Here is an 18,273-nt window from a genome sequence, read left to right as displayed (position 1 = left end):
TAGGATGACCAATTTTTTCCGTATGTTTGCCTCCAGGGGTCATGTTAACCCATTCCATGTGCACACATGTGCATAAACAGATACACACGCACACACATACATTCACAGTAATCATACGTATGACACATACTCACACAGTAGACATATGTACGCATGCATGCACATGCCCAGACACACATACGCAGGCAAACACACACACCCACACACATAAACATAAACGTGTACACGCACACATGCACACAATTCAAGAATTTCTCAGAATTATGAACAGGCAAGATGGGGGTGGGGTTGTATAAAATTAATTTTACATGTGAAATCTATGAACTAATCATGTTTTGGTACTTGTTGTCTAGCAGATACCAGTGAGAATTGAGTGTGGATAATGCAATTTAGTGAGACCGTTAGAATCATATAGGCCTTTCAGCTTGATTTATTTTTGTAGAAAAAATGTGCTGGACTGGGCGGCGGTCGTATTTTGTACCGCTCTGCGGTACATCTAGTTCTGAATACAGTGAGCATAAGTGTATAATAAGTATGTGATAAGTCTGAATACAGTGAGCAAAACTGTATAATAAGTCTGAATACAGTGAGCATAAGTGTATAATAATCTGTGATAAGGCTGAATACAGTGAGCATAAGTGTATAATAAGTATGTGATAATTCTGAATACAGTGAGCATAACTGTATAATAAGTATGTGATAAGTCTGAATACAGTGAGCATAAGTGTATAATAAGTCTGAATACAGTGAGCATAAGTGTATAATAAGTAGGGCTGTCAAAATAACTGATTAATTTCGATTAATTCATTTGTGAAAAAATAACTGATTAAAAAAATGAGTGCAGATTAATCGATTCTGTATGACCTTTGACCCAGAGCCGTTCTAGTCAGTAAAAATTAGACTGTTAAATGAAGGAGAGAGAAGAAAATGTGCTGCCTGGATCATTGATTGGAACATTTTAAAAAACGGCCTGATGGTATTGATAAAAAGTGTTGAAAATAAAGTCCTCTGCAATGTCTGCAGCAAAGAATTTGCATATCACCGGAGTTCATCAACTCTATAGTCGCACATCAATGCAAAGAAATAAGTGTTGACATTGAGGGGAGTGTTAATTTATTTTCATTGTGTCCCCTAGGTTATATCTGTGGCCTGAAATGCCTTGTATGTGAAAAAAACTTCTTCCCGAAGCACTTTTGAATTTATTTCCTCAGCATATTAGGTCATATCATAGATTATTATGGCCATTATTTGAACAGTGAAAATAATAATAAAAGAGTTTTTGAACTTTAATGTCACTAATGCTGATTATTCAATGATTCATTTGAATTTAAATATTTTAAATACTTTCATAGGAAAAATTATAAATTAAAAATCACAGAGTATGTAATTAATTAGATTATTTTTTTTAATCGATTGACAGCCCTAATAATAAATATGTGATAAATCTGAATACAGTGAGCATAAGTGTATAATAAGTATGTGCCAGTGTTTAGGAACTTAACTCACCATCAGCTTGATTGCCAATGTGTTGGTTTAGTGAGGAGTTGTACCTATTGGAACATACAGATAGAGACAATTAATGAATTGTAAGCTCTCCACTCCCTTCACTGATCAACTATGTGTGTGTGTGTGTGTGTGTGTGTGTGTGTGTGTGTGTGTGTGTGTTTGTGTGTGTGTGTAGGAGTGAACGAGGACATGTGCCCGCAATGGAACAGCACCTGGTCCTTCCTGCACTGCCCAGAGGAGGACGAGTGTGCCAACGGTCACCACCACTGCAACAAGTCGCAGGACTGCCACGACCTGCCGCAGGGCTACTACTGCACCTGTCGCCAGGGCTACGTGCTCAGCAGGTACACTACCAGCACCACAGGGCCACCTCATAGAAGGACATCACAACAGGACACACACACACGCTACAGAAATAATGAGACCACAGCTAAGAGATTACTGTAGAATATCTCAACAGCTGATTTATCATGAAAAGATTGTGCTGATAGCTGGGAAATTGTGAGAGATTATTTCCTAAGGCCAGACATTATAGGAACATATTGTGAAAGGGCAGGACGTTATTGAAGCATAGAATGGTAAATATTGTGAGGGGCTATCTTTTTCTGTTCCTGCCACTGTGATTATGCGTCTATTTTATTCTTATCTTTTATCTCCTTTTTATCTCACCCTGCTACCTCATTCTTTTTTTCTATTTCTCTCTCCCTCCTTCTCTCTCTTCCTCCTCTCTCTCTCTCCCTCCCTCCCTCCCTCCTCTCTCTCTCTCTTTTTCTCTCTCTCTCTCTCTCTGTGTCCTGCAGTGTGACGGGTCAGTGTGAGCCGGTGTGTCCTCAGGGATGTGTGAACGGCACGTGTGTGTCGCCCGGAGTGTGTCGCTGCCACTTCGGCTTCATTGGGGAGAACTGCTCGTCCGAGTGCCACTGCAACAAGCACAGCAACTGTGCCGGAGTCCACCAGCTGGACAAGTGTCTGGAATGCCACAACAACACTGTGGTAAGTTAGCTAGAGAACAATGCGCAAGCAAGCACACACTCACACGTACTATAGATCAACACATAGTGTGAACATTTTGGGTACGTTCGTAAATTCAATCTGACACACTCTGGACACTCCGAGAGTGTGAAGCTCTGAATAAACACACGATAATTCCAAATTATCGTGTTAAGTGTGCTTGGAGCGCTTGGAGTGGCAATTTATGAACGCACCCATAGTTATCTATAGTATGCAGTGTTAAGTGTACTCGCAGTAGTTATCTATAGTATGCAGTGTTAAGTGTACTTCACATATAGTGACTTTCTTTTGCACATCTTGATCAACTACTTTTTCCACACCTCTACCCTTTTCTTTCTCTGTTTTTTCATCCCTTTCTTTAAATTCTCTCTCTGTCTCTCTGTCTGTCTGTCTCTCTCTCTCCCTCTCCCTCTCTCTCTCTCTCTCTCGCTCTCTCTCCCTGCAGGGAGAGTCGTGTGATAAGTGTAAGCCTCTGTTTGTGGGCTCGGCGGTGGGCGGCGGCACTTGTCGGCCGTGCCGTGAGATTTGCCGTGGCAACAGTGCCGTTTGCCTCTCTAGGGACGAGTACGAGAAAGCGCTAATCAACAACTACCCCCTGGACCCCGACAGCGTAAGCACTGAGCTAATTCCTGAAATTGATGCCATTTGCGGTCATTTGCAGAAATTCTTTGTGCTTTTACCTCCTCCAGTTAATATCATCACTATAGCTGTTGTTCCCACTGTCAGTTAACATCTATCACATTTGACCATGTAATTAGTTTCCACCTCTAGTAATTGCCTGCTCTATGTTTCAAAGGATAGAAAACCACAAGCACATTTCTAATGAGGCAAATGGCATCCTTGGTCTCAGAAAGGTTACTATTCTAGACCACATTAAATGGAAGGCCAATGAAATGTATTGGGAAGCATACAAGGAATATATTTCAAATGTGGACATAAACACAAATATTCTTTAATATTATCATTTCTGATATTTGTAGTACTTCCCATACAGGTAAAAGATACCAAAAATGCCAGATAACATCTACTAAGAAATGTGAATGCCGATGTTCTTCCTTTTCTGTCACACCAGACACTGTGTTAATTGAAATCGTTCTCACCTTGTGTTGTAACTGCCCCCATAATGATTACAAGAAACAGAGAAACCATTTAGAATGCAGATGTGCTAGCTATGATTAAATTACATGAACATTATAAATGAATGTTTAGGATGTTTTCCGTGTAATGTTACATAACTTGCCCTGAGCTCAATGCGGAATTGAGGTCATTTTCACATGTCGGTCTCACCCACACCTCTCTCTCTGCAGATCATTCAGCGAGTGGCCAAGGGGCCCACCGAGGACGACGTGGTCTGCGTGAACTGCCAGAACAACAGCATGGGTGACAAGTGTGACAACTGCCTCACGGGCTACTTCCTGCTGCAGGGGAAGTGTGAAAAGTGAGTCCCTGACCTCTGCTCCGCCCTGCCCTGCCCTGCCCTGCCCTGCCCTGCCCTGCCCTGCCCTGCCGTCACTGTAAATAGAGCATCGCGGGAAATGCAAAAAAAAAAAAAGAAAAACATCCCGCAGTATGCGCTGTGAAATAAATGGAATCAAATGAGCTCCCCTGCGCGTCCAATCTCCTCTGAGCGCCGCCTCAAGGTTGTCCGTCTCTCATTCCTCGTATTGATCTCCTGTGAGGGATCCCAGCTATTGCAGCTGCTGCTCGTCTGTGTGAAGAGGACGCTTCATATGGATGGGAGCTAATACTGCCGCTCCCCTGTGGAACGTTAGCAACCTTCTTTTCCTCTCCATGATGGCCTTGTTTTCCAAAGTTTGAATAGGTTGCTGTTTTCCAATCATAATTTCAACACAGAGAGGAAGTGCTGAGATGTGAGCATTTGCCTCCACAGTTAATCGATGCAAGTGCCTCAGTGAGGGATGTTCGATGCTTGACATTTTGCACATTCATTCTCCCACATCTCGCATGCTCATTTCCTCTAACATTCCCTTGGTTTGTGTGGAACATGAAAACTCTGGCTCTTTTTTATGCTACTGTTTTTTTAGTGCTACTGTTAGTGCACACTGTGTCTTTGCGATTCTGAAAAGACTGTGCTAATGTTGTTCAAAATACATAGTTTTTGTATTTTGATTTTATATTATGCATTTTTCCTGATGAGTCAGACTGCTGCCTTCATTCAGAAACTTTCAATGTCCATTGACTGCTTAGACTTAGGCTTGTATAGTTTTTTTGTTTGTTTTTAAAAGCTCCCAATAATCTAAGAGAAAATATAGTATGTCTTACATTAACTGATTTGTTAAACACATGCAAATTATATATGTATTATTTGCTATTATTTGAAGTTTTTTGGTACTTTTATTCAGAAGCATTTGCATTTACCCCTTTTCGCCTGTAGGTGTCAGTGTAACGGGCACGCCTCCACTTGTAATATGGACGGCTCCGGGTGCCCTTGTCAGAACAACACAGAGACCGTCAACTGCCTGCCGACTGCTAATGACCGCAAAGAGTGCTACAGATTACAGGTCAGTCCTTTACTGCTGCCACACCCTCCCTCTGGAACGGTCATCCCTTCAATGAAATGTAGTGTTGTTGTTGTTGTCGTCGTTGTTGTTGGGTTGCGCCATCTGCCTGTCTGTGTGACACCATGTCCTAACCAGATGCGACGCGAGGGAATTTTAGCGATAAAATCCGTTTAATTCCATTGTTTTCAGTTGGAGTGTCCTGACTGCAAGCGATGCGAGCAGCGTGAATAGGACGCAATAGAAGGGCATATTTAACAGATTTGGTGTAGACAGATAAAATTAACAGTCGCTCGTTTGGATCCTGTTAGGACACGGCCTCACTCTCACACTTCCTGTCTTTTGTCCACAGTGTGCAAAGTGCAAGGACTCCTTCAATGGCTCCCCAGTGAAGGGACGCCAGTGCTACCGGCAGTTCAACGTGGACAACGAGTGCTGCTTCGACCCCACCTCGCAGACCAACTGCTTTCACGATCCGTCCATCCGCAACCTGCCGCGGGGACGCACCGTCTTCTTCGCCGCGCAGCCCAAGTTCACCAACGTGGACATCCGCGTCACCATCGACGTGACGTTCGGCGAGGTGGAGGTGTACGTGTCCAACTCGCACGACACCTTCGTCGTGGACGTGGACCAGCGCTCGGGCGTGCACAACATCCGCATCGAGGACGAGGCCAGCGTGCTCGGCGGCGGCGCCAGTCCCGTCTCCCACGGCGACAAGGAAATGCCCTTCCAGCCGTCGCCCATCAAGGTATTCGCCAACCAGTCGTCGGCGTCCTCGGGCCTGCTGGGCGCCCCGCTGCAGCTGCACGCCGGGCGGAGTGGGTCGGGAGGAGCTGGGGCAGTTGGGGTCAGCGGCGGCGCTGGCGGGGTGGGCGAGCGGGACATCCGCGAGGAGAAGGCCCAGGGCCTGATCACCTACATCACGGTGTGGAAGCCGCAGACGGTGCTGGTGGTGCGCGAGGTGCGCGACCGCGTGGTGGTCACCTTCCCGCACGAGGTGCACTCGCTCAAGTCCAGCCGCTTCTACATCGCGCTGCGCGGCGTCGGCACGGAGGAGCGGGGGGGGGAGTCGCAGGGCCTGCTCTTCCTGCGGCAGGACCAGGCGCACATCGACCTCTTTGTCTTCTTCTCCGTCTTCTTCTCCTGCTTCTTCCTCTTCCTGTCCGTCTGCGTGCTCCTCTGGAAGGTCAAGCAGTTCCTGGACTTCCGCCGCGAGCAGCGCCGCCACATCCAGGAGATGACCAAGATGGCGTCGCGGCCCTTCGCCAAGCTCACCGTCTACCTGGAGCCCGAGGAGCCGCAGCTCATCTACCTGCCAGTGGCCGGCGGTAACGGCGGGAGCGTCTCGCTGGCTCAAGCCCGCAGCGGCAAGCTGAGCGGCGTGGTGATGGGTCAGAGAGGCCGCTCGGGGGCCCCGTCCTACAAGCAGGACCCCAGCTCGGGCACCGCGCTCCACCACCACCACCACCACCACCTGGCGGCCCTCGGCTCGGGCAACAGCGGGCAGCACCTGCCTCTGCACTACCTGAACGCCCACCACCACTACGCGCCCACCTCCACGGCCAACCCGCCGGCACACCACCACCACCACCACCACCACCACCCGCCCGCCACCACCCACGGCAGCTACCAGCACTTCTGCCGCTCCGACCCCTTCCTCTCGCAGCTCATGGGCTTCTCCTACTCCTCCTTCAAGGTGGGCCCCATCACGCTGGAGCCCACGGACGACGGCATGGCCGGCGTGGCTACCGTCCTCTTCCAGCTGCCCGGCGGCCTCCTGGCGCCCAACCGCGCCTGCCTGGGCTCGGCGCTGGTCACGCTGCGGCAGAACCTGCAGGAGTACTGCGGCCACGGCGGCGGCGCCGGCACGCACACTGGGGCCGGCGGAGGACGCAAGGGCCTGCTGGGACATCAGCACCTCACCACCATGGCCATGTGAGCGGTCAAGAGCATGATCTGGGGGAGATGGACATGTGTGAGATGAGGCCAAAGAGGGCAAGAAAAAGGGAGGTGCAGAGTGAAAGAGGAGAGAGAGAGTGAGGGAGAGAGAGAGTGAGGGAGAGAGAGAGTGAGGGAGAGAGAGAGAGAGGGAGAGAGAGAGTGAGGGAGAGAGAGAGAGAGGGAGACCATCTCTGAAGGTTACAAAGCTCTCTGAAAGTTCTGAAATGTTACTTGAAGTGTGTTAAAAAGTGTAGGCCAAAAAACATAGGGACAAAGGTGGGGAGTGAGACGCGTGGTCAGATGGCTAAATGTGTTCACATCCATGTACATACACTGTGTAATTAATGAGTTAAGCAACCTCTTTTACATAACATGTCTATTTATGGCTTCTTTGTTCATTTCAATGTCACATGACCAAGGCTGCAGCCCACAGAAATGCACTATGCTTGGCCATCGGCTTTGCCCATTCAGACAGACTGCCTAAGGACTGACCAATGGGAAAGGTGTGTACCTGCATCAGAACCAATATGTGCTTTATGATCCCTTGAGTGACAATCTGAACAGCCAGTGAGAGCAAAGATATGGTGGACGTGAATGTTCAAAAACCTGATTGTCCAACATTAGGGGAACAAACAAGACGAGGGAAACAAACACTTGAAATTGTGTTTGTAGAGTTTCATGACAAGGATGAAACTGCTTGTAAATTGAAACGCATAACGGCTCAGTTGTGTTCACATTTTTATATAGGAGTCAGTGTCTACATCTACCCCTCCTTGATGTAGGTTGTAACAGTATGTATTGTATTTCCTGTTTTAAAAACCTTCTCTGCAAATGCCTTTTTCAACAGAGGTGCTGTGACTGTATTTCATTGCATGAGCAAGACTTGTGATGGATATCAAGGGTTAGTCTGGCTGTTTTCTAAGCCTTCTTGTTTTGGACGTGCTTTATTTTATTTTATTTTATGTTATTGTTTAGTTTTCTTCTTTTTTTTTTTTTTTTTGAGGGGGGGGTCAAGGTCGTCATCACCATGGAACTCCTCGGCCACACGCACACATTTCATGAAGGAACTCTATCATCTCTGTGAGCCCTTTTGTCTGTTTGTTTGTTTGGTTCTTTTGGTATGGTTATCTTTCACAACAAGTTTGATGTGCTTGATGGACTAGTTTGGCCATGTTGATGCTAGACTGTTATGTTCTTTTTAGCTCTTTTTAATTGGATGATTGAGTCAGCCAATGAGAGCTACAGTGGTTCTTTTTCATACTCTGATTGGTTGTAGAAGGGAAAGCTAGAAAATAACCACAAGTAAGAGAAAATGTACAATAAATGAATATTACTAATGGTCCAGTCAAATGTAAGTCTGCCTCCTGGTGAGAGACTATTAAAAATAGTCATAAAGAAAGGACCTAATCATGAAATTACAGTATTTTCATTTTAAGGATTTTGTTGCTTTGCTGTTGGATTTATTTTATGTATGTTCAGTTGTAATATTAGCTACTAGCAAAGCAGTATTTGATGTACCCCAAACCTAGATGTCCGATATTTCACCACACAATAAAGTTGATCAAATTAAATGTGACAGAATCTATGACTGTAAGACAGTAGAGTTCTTCGCACAGTTAATGCTGAACTCTTAAGTCCAAATGCCCTCATAAGTGATATATATTTAAGGACTGAATACTCAAAATATTTGATAAACACTAGTTAGTATGCTATTTTTTTCTTTGGAATTCAGCATTACTGTATGTTGATGACAGTGCAATGTCCAGGTTACAGAGAAGCCTGGTGAGTTCCGGAACACTGTTCAGTCTGCGTCACTCCCTCTGTCGATCATGTACATCAGTTAGTCAGCATCCACAGGTAGTGTTAATGTGTTTCAGGTTGTGTTATTGATATTTTGTGTTGTTTGCTACTGTGCTTTTTTTATTTCTCTCATTTTTGTACATTACATTGGTTGGCTTGTCTTTTTTAAGAGAGGAAGTCTTGTACAGAAGATGGTGTCATATGCTTGACTGACTTGCTGTCCTGGTCTGCAGTCGGTAAATCTAATAAAACACTAAAATGTGTCTCGGTCTACGGACTTTTCTTTAAATTAGTTTTCTCTCACACTTTTTTGTCTACAGGGATAAAATATGAAATAAACAATTATGCCCTAGCACAAAATGTTTGTTGTTATTTTCTCAGATATTCATAAAGACAATCTGATGATTTTTGAACTATTCATTCAGAAGAGTTAGAACAGTAGACGCACTTGGTGATCTGACCTATAGGGGGCGCTACATCAGCTCAGTTAAATGTCCAGCAGGATGGACTTGTTTATGTTAATGGTATTTGGCAGATGCTTTGGTCCTAAGTGACTTCCAGTATAACACTACATTAGTTTAACATAATAGTTTCAAATAAAGTTGAAATGCCCTGAGGCATAATAAAGTTACTAAACCACAAAACATGTTTTCTTTTAAACACAATTATTACGCTGAACTGACCTATTTTACCACAGCAATGAATTTATCCCAACAGAATAATGTAAGATCAATGTGAAGCACCCACGTACTGAACCAGTAAGGCAAATGAACACATGGGATTTCCTGATGTCACCATTTCATTGTGTTTCCATGACTGTTTCCATGACAGATATTCACGCAGCTAACAGTGTTGACAACAGTTATCAAACAATTTTCTTAAAGAAGGTTATGTTTAGGGACCAGTAGAACTTGGAGCTGAGTTGTATCATATGTTATGCTTTGAGATGAACCATGCTTTGTCAATACTATGGCACAACATTCATGTGCAACCGATGTACACATAAAATCAAGTAAATCCAGCAGGGTTTTTTTTTTTTCAGTGTGGCCTCTAATCATTCTTATCATTCATTTGAATTAGTCATTGAGTCATTATTGCTGATGCAAAGTAGAACATCTATTACCGAACATCAAGAAAGTAAATGAAGATATTATTACGCATGCACGCACACACAGAAACACACACATACATGGCATAAGTCGGGTGTTTGGTATTTTATTTCTACATACATTTTGATGTATTTTTGGCCATCCCTGATGGTCGACACAGCAGACGCTCGCTCATCAGAGGACCGCAGAGTGGGCAAGAAGGGATGTAAAGATGGATCATGTATTCAAATAGCAAGGTGCTGAACCTCTTATGCTTTAGGCCAGAGTGGATTTGAATTTAAGTCAGGCTGCTAGGCCTAGGAAGCCAATGAAGAGTAACTAACAGAGGAGTTACATGTGTCTTCCTAGGCTGATTAAAGACCACCAGACATGCTGCTGCATTCTTAATCATCTTTAATGGTCTCACAAGCAGGTGGGCCAGTTTACAATAAATAGCAATAGTCCAGATTGGAAAGAACAATGCACAAGATGTGTGGCATATTGTGTCAGATAAGGTCTGATCTTCCGGATATTGTAAAGGATAAACCAACATGACTATTGACTTTGTAGCTGAAGCTATGCTCAGAGTAGGCTAATCGGTCAGGCTCATTGAAGATGGACCAAGCGCTGGATGTTTATTCTGTTGGGGAATAGCTGTATGAGCTGGAAACACCAAAAACTCAGTTTTGGAGAGATTGAGGGAGTTAATATTTCATCCACTGAAATATCCCTAAGGCATGCAGAAATCCAAATTCAAAAGTCATAAGGTGGGAAAGACAGGTAAAGCTGAGTAGCTATATCACCTGCAAAGCAGTGATATCCATGAGACTGAATTACCTCACCCGAGGAAGTGGTGTGAAAAGAGAAAAGAAAGGACCCTAGATCCTTCAGGCACAGTGGTGAGGTCATCATGAGACTTGTCCTGTCCTGTCCTGGCCAAGACAGGCTGAATGAACGTCATTTGAATTATTCAAACCATAGTGGTTAAATGCAATTAATGTGGAGAGAATGTAATGGCATGGCGAAAACCACACTCCCAAGAACATTTGACATGACAGGAAGAAGAGAGACACGTCTTCACATTAGCTAAATATGTAGCAACTTTTCTTGATGTGTAACCCTTGCATCTCCAGGACTGAGTGCACAATGAATTATGTGAGACGCCGGCAGAATAAGCTAAGTGGATTGCAGAAGAGTGGATGGAATGGTTTTTATTTCTACGCCAGATAGAACTAGGCATTTGCAGAACACAACCGATTCGTTCTACTTTTCAGAGACTGGCTTTTCAGTGCTAAATTGTTTCGTCATGACAGCAGAACGACGTGGTTGGTTGAACGTCACATACGTAATGTGAGACGCGACGCAAGCAAAGAAGGATCTTCCGGTATCAACACTTGATCAGATGGTAGTGTCAAGGAGGTTTTTAGTTGACTGATTCGGCCAGGTAGACTATTACATGAACGCAAAGGGACGGTTACCAAAAAGACTTATGAGTGTTGAAAGATGGCGTTTCTTTTTCCAGTATCATTGCAAGAGGACAAGTCAAGACTGGTTGTGAGAAATTGGATACTTGCATGCTAAAAACAGATCAGTAGTCTGTCTGACAGACAATAAGACTTTGTTCAGCTAGCTAATCCTACTTAATGTTAGTAGCTACAGAATGGCAATACCTATATGTTTCTGTGCTAAAATCCACACTTAATTTTCAAGCTGTTTTTTGTCGTGTCGAGTTTCAATGACCTGAGTTATTTTCTGTGTAGCCTTGTTATTTGATACGCACGATTTACTTCTAACCTTCTTGTCTCAAGGATAACACCATCCATTTTAAAGGAGGACTGACCATTAACTAAGGTAGGCTAAACTAGAGAGTCGTGTTTATCTGTCATATAGGCAGTTTTATTAAATTGGGTGCAGGGAACATGCAGTAGCTAGCTGTCGTTGTTCATAAGGTCCAGCAGAATAATGAAAGTCACCTCGGCGAAAAAGAAGCCATTCTCCCACAAGAGGAATGGGATAACAGGCAACAAAGACAATCTTGAAGTGCTTGTGAAGTTAGAACGCTTGCCTCAAGTAGATGAACTTGTCGAGTGCAAAACCAAACGCCCTGGATACACAGAGGCTAGTGCTGGCTGTAGCCTTTCTGACAGAGTCCAAATTAAAGAAGAACCAAGTCACGATGAAACGCAGTCAATCAAAGAAGAGGCGACATCTGCAGAGCCCTGTCCTTCGGAACCTGTCTTTCCCAAGCAAGAACCGGGCTGCGAGACGTGGGCTATGCAAATAAAAACAGAGCCAGAATCTGACTTCGAGATCTCACCGTCAGGAGAGGAAGATCTAAGCCCTGTTAAGCGAGAGGATGAAGACATCAAGCTGGAGGCATCTGAGGATGGTAAAGCCTCGGATACAGGTAGGACTGAAGTGAATTCAGACTTCATGATTTCAGTTGAATCATCACAGACCAAACCTTAATACCCTTAGAGTCCAGGTTAACACAACTGTTAAAACATGTCCCATACACACTACACATTAAAAATCTCCTAATTTTCTAAATTATTGGAGTTTGTATGGAAACTTTCCAAGGGCTGCTTAGGGTCACCCAAGATGGAATTGTTATTGAAACAAACTGGCACAGCTTCTCTGACAAAGACAAAACATTCTCTTAATTTAAATGCATAGAAGGACTTTCGTGCTTTCATGAGAACGTGTGTGTGTGTGTGTGTGTGTGTCCATTTATCTATTCAACTTTAAATAAAGAAATGAATGTGAATAGGCTATAAGTGTATACTCGTGACTAACCTCATCCTTTCCCTCTTCTCTCACAGTCCACTCTGGTCAGTTCTTCCCGTGTCCACACTGCTCCATGTCCTTCACCGATTGCTCCTACCTGGACAAGCACCTGAAGTGGACCCATCAGCTGGAGTACCATGCCCTGCTGGAGAAGCAGGCGGCGGAGGAGCCAGAGGGCCTCCGCCAGATGGTCCAGTGCCCCGACTGCAGTAGCCGCTTCTTCACCCTGCGCCAGCTTCAGGCCCACGAGCGTCAGGCGCACCCCAAGCCCCTGGAGCCGCCGCCCCGCAAGCGCCACACCTGCCCACAGTGCGCCCGCTCCTTCCACTACCTGGCCAGCCTCCAGAAGCACTGTCGGCGCTGGCACCGGCTGCAGACGGTCAGCAGCGACGGGCAGCTGAGCTGCGCCCGCTGCGGGAAGAGCTTCGCCGGCACGTGGGGCCAGGGCCCGCACCACTGCCCGCCGCCAGGAGCCCCGGCCGAGCCGAGAGACGAAATGGACGACGCGAAGGCGGACAGCGAGGGTCCGGCCACGAGGAGCCCTGATTGCAAGGAGCTGCTCTTCCGGTGCCCCAGCTGCGGTAAGGGCTACCGGACGGTGCAGAGCATGCGCGTGCACGCGCGCTCACACACCGGCGAGCGGCCGTGCGTGTGCTCGGACTGCGGTCGGCGCTTCGCCGACAACAGCAGCCTGCACAAGCACGCGCGCATCCACACGGGCCTCAAGCCCTTCGCCTGCCCGCACTGCGCCAAGCGCTTCGGCCGCATGACGCACCTCAACTCGCACCTGCTCACGCACACGGGCCTCAAACCCTTCCCGTGCGGCCAGTGCGGCCACAGCTTCAGCCACCGCACCGAGCTGCGCAACCACCTGCGCAGCCACTCGGGCGAGAAGCCCTTCCGCTGCGGCGACTGCGGCAAAGGCTTCGCCGTCATGGGAAACCTCCGTGTGCACCAGCGCACGCACAGCCAGGTGATGGTCATTTTGATACCATAGATTTAAGTAGTATAAGTATATATATATATATATATATATAAAAGAGTGTATATATATATATACTCTTTTGATCCCGTGAGGGAAATTTGGTCTCTGCATTTATCCCAATCCGTGAATTAGTGAAACACACTCAGCACACAGTGAACACACAATGAGGTGAAGCACACACTAATCCCGACGCAGTGAGCTGCCTGCAACAACAGCGGCGCTCGGGGAGCAGTGAGGGGTTAGGTGCCTTGCTCAAGGGCACTTCAGCCGTGCCTACTGGTCGGGGTTCAAACCGGCAACCCTCCGGTTACAAGTCCGAAGCACTAACCAGTAGGCCACGGCCCAGACCCAGTAATAGAGACCCAGTCAGACCAATAGTATGAAAAATCAGGAACAGAGTTTATTTACAATGATGCGGATCAAGGGAGAGACAGCATGACTTCACCTAAAGATCCATCAGCTGCTCTAACTAGACAAGGAAATAGTTAGGGTTTAAGTATCCTTCCAGGCTGACGGGAGATGGCGTTGGTCATCCCATCTCACGTGGACTACACTGATTAGTGGCAACCTGGCAATCCGGAGCAGATAGCTACTGACGCAGCCATGCAGAACAGTGAAACACTGCAAAGTCATAATATTCCCGCTTATCTCTAAATACAGTCACACACAGATATACACAGGGACAGTACAGATATCATACAGTCATTACATACAATCATACTTTTAGTATCAAAGTGACCTACTAATGAGAAATGCAGAACATTAAACCACATATTGGAATATTGGACGTAATGTTCTATTCCACTTTCTCTCACAGGAGAAGACGCACCAGTGCGGCGAGTGCGGAAGGCAGTTCGCCGACGCCAGCGTGCTCAGGAAGCACCTCCGCGTGCACACGGGCGAGCGTCCGTACCACTGCACGGCCTGCGGCAAGCGCTTCACGCGCGTGGCCCACCTGAAGAACCACCAGCGCACGCACACCGGCGAGCGGCCGTACGCCTGCGGCGAGTGCGGCAAGAGCTTCGCCCAGTCCGGCGACCTCACCAAGCACCGGCGCACGCACACGGGCGAGAAGCCCTACGCGTGTCCCGACTGCCCACGGCGCTACAACAACTCCGGCGACCTGGGCAAGCACCGCCGCAGCCACACGGGCCAGAGGCCCTACACCTGCCAGGAGTGCAGCAAGGGCTTCCTCATGGTGCACCACCTCAAGACCCACATGCGCACGCACACCGGCGAGAGGCCGTACCTGTGCCCGCACTGCCCGCTCACCTTCAGCCGGGCACACCACCTGAGTGGGCATGTCCGCAAAAGCCACTGAGGGACGAGTGGCTGGCCAAGAGCAGCGGTTATCCTGATGTTACGGACACCCAAGGACGGAAGAACAGAGAAATGCATCCTATTTGGACAGATTCAAGACTGTGTGTTAAATGCACCCTTCAGTAGGTTATGACTGACACTAATACCACTGAAATAAACTTAAACAACAGTGACAATTAATCCATGAAGTGATCACTGACTAGATTGCTGATAAGCAATTTCACTGTCCGTTGCTGACCATCACTGACCGTCCATTGCCATTGTAGTAGGGCATTGGTAGCTTAGGATGTAGAGGAGTCGTCCAGTAACTGGATGATTACTGGTTTGAACCCTACTTCTCCTGACCCTGTCAAAATGTCCTTAAGGAAGACACTGAACTCCAAACTGCTCCCGATGTACAGGTTGGCCTTGCCTTGCATGGCAGCCTCTGCCATCAGTGTATGAGTGTGTGTGAATGGGTTTTAATGTGAGACATTGTAAAGCGCTTTGAGTGCTCGTAGGAGTAGAAACGCGCTATATAAGTGCAGTCCATTCACAATTCTGTGTCCTGTCTGATCACAGATGTTCTAGGCCTTTCCTAGTCCACTGACGATGGAAGGTGAGATTTGGTGGGATGCCTGTAACGGTCATCACCAATGAAATGGAAAGTGGATTGAAAATGTAAATTCACAGATTTACGATGATTTACAATGCAGTTACGTAAACTAAGTAGATTAGGCTTGAGGTCAACTTCCTCACATTTTTGGTGTTGCTTTTTATTGCCCATCGCTGCATGACAGTGATCACTTTGAATACCAAAGTACTGATTGTTTTAAAATATCACATTTGGAGATGATTGTTAATTTGCCACATAGCAAGATACTTTTGACTGACTTAAAGCTTGATACGTCAGTCATCCTAGTGATCAACTGTCATTTCATATACCGTTCACATGGCTAAATCCTTATGATTAATGTTGAGATATGACATCCATGGCTTTGATTACAGTGTGCTTCATATAGCAGGTAGTATCCAAATGATGTGTAATTTATTCCTGACAGGCTGGGGTAGAAAGAGAAGTGATGACTGTGTTAATTCATTAATTATTTTTATTGTATCTATGCTCATGAAATTAATAAATATGAAAGGCTGGAAAGCTTTCTGTACAAACTCTTTCTCGTTCTTGTTTCACATTTATTGTTTACAAAGCAACCAGGATTGTCATGCATTTGGTATTTGTCAATTAATTGATTTAGGTGAGAGTCAAAGTTGTAATGCTGCTCTTTTCTTAACCCTAGTTATATTGAAACCATAGACCTTATGCAGTGAGACTTAATTTAACTCTGAAGAGCAATGTGCATAGTCAAGGAATGAACGAAGTGCTTTGTTTATGTTATCTGCTGAGTTGACCCAGTGATGTTTGCACTTAAAACCTTGCTCTATAGCCAATAGACTTTTAGATTTTGCACTTAACCCATCATTCAAATTAGGGAACAAAGTCAGTCACTGTCTATACTGTATACAAAAGCACTGATTCACTGATGAGTGGCCCAATCATGAAATAAATTCTGTGGCTATTTAAGACATTTAATGTTAAAATGTGTTATCTCATCTGTTCATTAAACTGTTAGTTTAAGAGGTGTGGTAAAGGGCCTGTCTCCTTAATTTTTTCCAGATGAGATGGGAAGATGAGGATAATCTCATTAGTCTGATATATCAGCTGTGCATCTCTTCAAATTTGCTATTTTGAAGTAAATACCTCCATTCTTCTCAAATCAAGCAAAACAAATGAATTGCATGCTTATTAGCCTCTACTGTTTTGATAGGCTAAATACACATTAAATAGGCCAATCATAAATATGATTAGTTACTAGGCTTCACTGATAATATTTATTTCATGCTGTAATAGGCTCAGTCCTGAAGCTTATGATTGTTTGTGTTAATGTTAAGAGCAATTCCTGATTATATAGCTTTCTGTGCTATGCAATTAAGACCTCCTGATATTAAAAGGAAAATAACGTTGCTCAGTTTGGCAACAAACTCACCTACACCCTCAGATGTTCTCTCAAACATCCTCTCTCCCAACGACTAGACGGAGATGGATCACTCGGTCAAGGCCCCAAAACAAGCCTGTCTCGGTTAATTCATGTGGAATTGGCCTATTATTTTTATGTCTGTGATTACGAGGACAGGGCCGTAACTGGCACTCCAACACAGATAACAAAGATGTATTTAGAGCTAAATAATATTGAGTGTACCTTTGTTTAAAGCTAGAATCAATACTTCTTAAAGCGTGTCCATTTTTCATTTACTAGGCCTGATGTCTTCGTGAGGGGGAGGGTTGAAGAGATAAATGGGCACAGTGTATTCTTTAATTCTCTCTCTCTCTCTCTCTAGTGTGTGTATGTTGCCGTAGTCATAATAATTGTTGGAACAGCGCGGTTCGTAAAGATCGGGCGCAGGGGTGAGCGGGCCATACAAAGAAAGGTAATAGATTTTAAAAATTGAGATGGATTGCGCACCAAATGTGCTTTTGGTTGTTTCGATGGAGCACTGAAGGAAGATGGACAGTTCGAGATCAGGTCATCAGGGGGGAAAAGAGAATATGCATCCTCCAAACATGAGGGCAAATGCCGATGGAGATTTTTTTAACGGCACGTCACCGTCCTTATGCTTACAATCATATTGGGCGGATGTGACACCGTCTGTCCCCTTGAGCTGCCTTTAATGCAGATAAGTTGCCCTGCCGGGGCCGTCGCCAGGGAGTACTAATGGGAGTAGTTCCTTCTTTGTGGCACCAGGGGGAAACAGATAGCTGTCCACCGAGACATCTGGGAATTTAAAGTGAGAAGCGGTGCCATCTGTTTCTCTGGCTTTCTCTTTCACACACACACACACGCCGCTCTTTGATCGGGCCTGAGGGCACACAGGGAGCATGTTACACCTTCCACAACGAACCTCTCCAAGAATAAATAAGCATGTGTTTTGGGGGGAAGTGGGAGTTAGGGGGTTGGCAGCCATGCTGTTTGTTCAACATGCCTTGCCTTGATACCTTGTGTGGTTTTAAAAAAAGCATCACCTTTTGTTATGCTGGAGATATGTACGGTATGGTCTGTAGTATTGAGCTATGTAACTGTGTGTCTATTTCAAGGCCATATGAATTGTTAAATGTGACCTTTAAGAGTCGTTTTCCATATTTCAGTCAGTAGACCTACCTTTGACCTCTTGGTGTTTAGGCCTACGATGTTTGTAGTGATAAGTTGTAATGGGATATAACAGAAGGCATATCAAGAGTAAAGGGGAAAACATATTGCATTTTATAAGTACTATATAGGCC

At 45.5% G+C, this 18,273-nt stretch overlaps 2 protein-coding genes across 7 annotated transcripts in view; both read left to right on the top strand.

Moving 5' to 3' along the window:
* megf8 (multiple EGF-like-domains 8) overlaps window positions 1-9,040 on the top strand; it is a 47,246-nt gene extending 38,206 nt beyond the window's left edge. The window contains 6 exon segments of the mRNA XM_042106286.1: window positions 1,682-1,850; window positions 2,307-2,499; window positions 2,963-3,127; window positions 3,825-3,955; window positions 4,913-5,039; window positions 5,389-9,040. Coding sequence (XP_041962220.1) covers window positions 1,682-1,850; window positions 2,307-2,499; window positions 2,963-3,127; window positions 3,825-3,955; window positions 4,913-5,039; window positions 5,389-6,975 — 2,372 coding nt within the window. The 3' untranslated portion in view covers window positions 6,976-9,040.
* A 2,113-nt stretch (window positions 9,041-11,153) lies between these two features.
* Window positions 11,154-16,107, top strand: LOC121720188 (oocyte zinc finger protein XlCOF6). 6 transcript variants are annotated; one of them, XM_042106144.1, is made up of 5 exons: window positions 11,154-11,416; window positions 11,674-11,716; window positions 11,815-12,272; window positions 12,688-13,625; window positions 14,455-16,107. In XM_042106144.1, exons 3-5 carry the CDS (start codon window positions 11,828-11,830, stop codon window positions 14,956-14,958), a joined length of 1,887 nt encoding a protein of 628 aa, XP_041962078.1. In that variant the 5' UTR covers window positions 11,154-11,416; window positions 11,674-11,716; window positions 11,815-11,827; the 3' UTR covers window positions 14,959-16,107. The 6 variants fall into 6 exon arrangements, with proteins under 6 accessions (XP_041962078.1, XP_041962077.1, XP_041962074.1 ...); XM_042106143.1 differs by having other exon boundaries at window positions 11,154-11,419; XM_042106140.1 differs by having other exon boundaries at window positions 11,154-11,716.
* The last annotated feature ends 2,166 nt before the right edge of the window (window positions 16,108-18,273 follow it).

This window comes from Alosa sapidissima, chromosome 10, assembly GCF_018492685.1.
Source record: "Alosa sapidissima isolate fAloSap1 chromosome 10, fAloSap1.pri, whole genome shotgun sequence".
Taxonomy (NCBI): Eukaryota; Metazoa; Chordata; class Actinopteri; order Clupeiformes; family Clupeidae; genus Alosa; species Alosa sapidissima.
The sequence above is the reverse complement of the archived record's forward strand: the minus strand, read 5'-3'. Positions and strand labels throughout refer to the sequence as shown.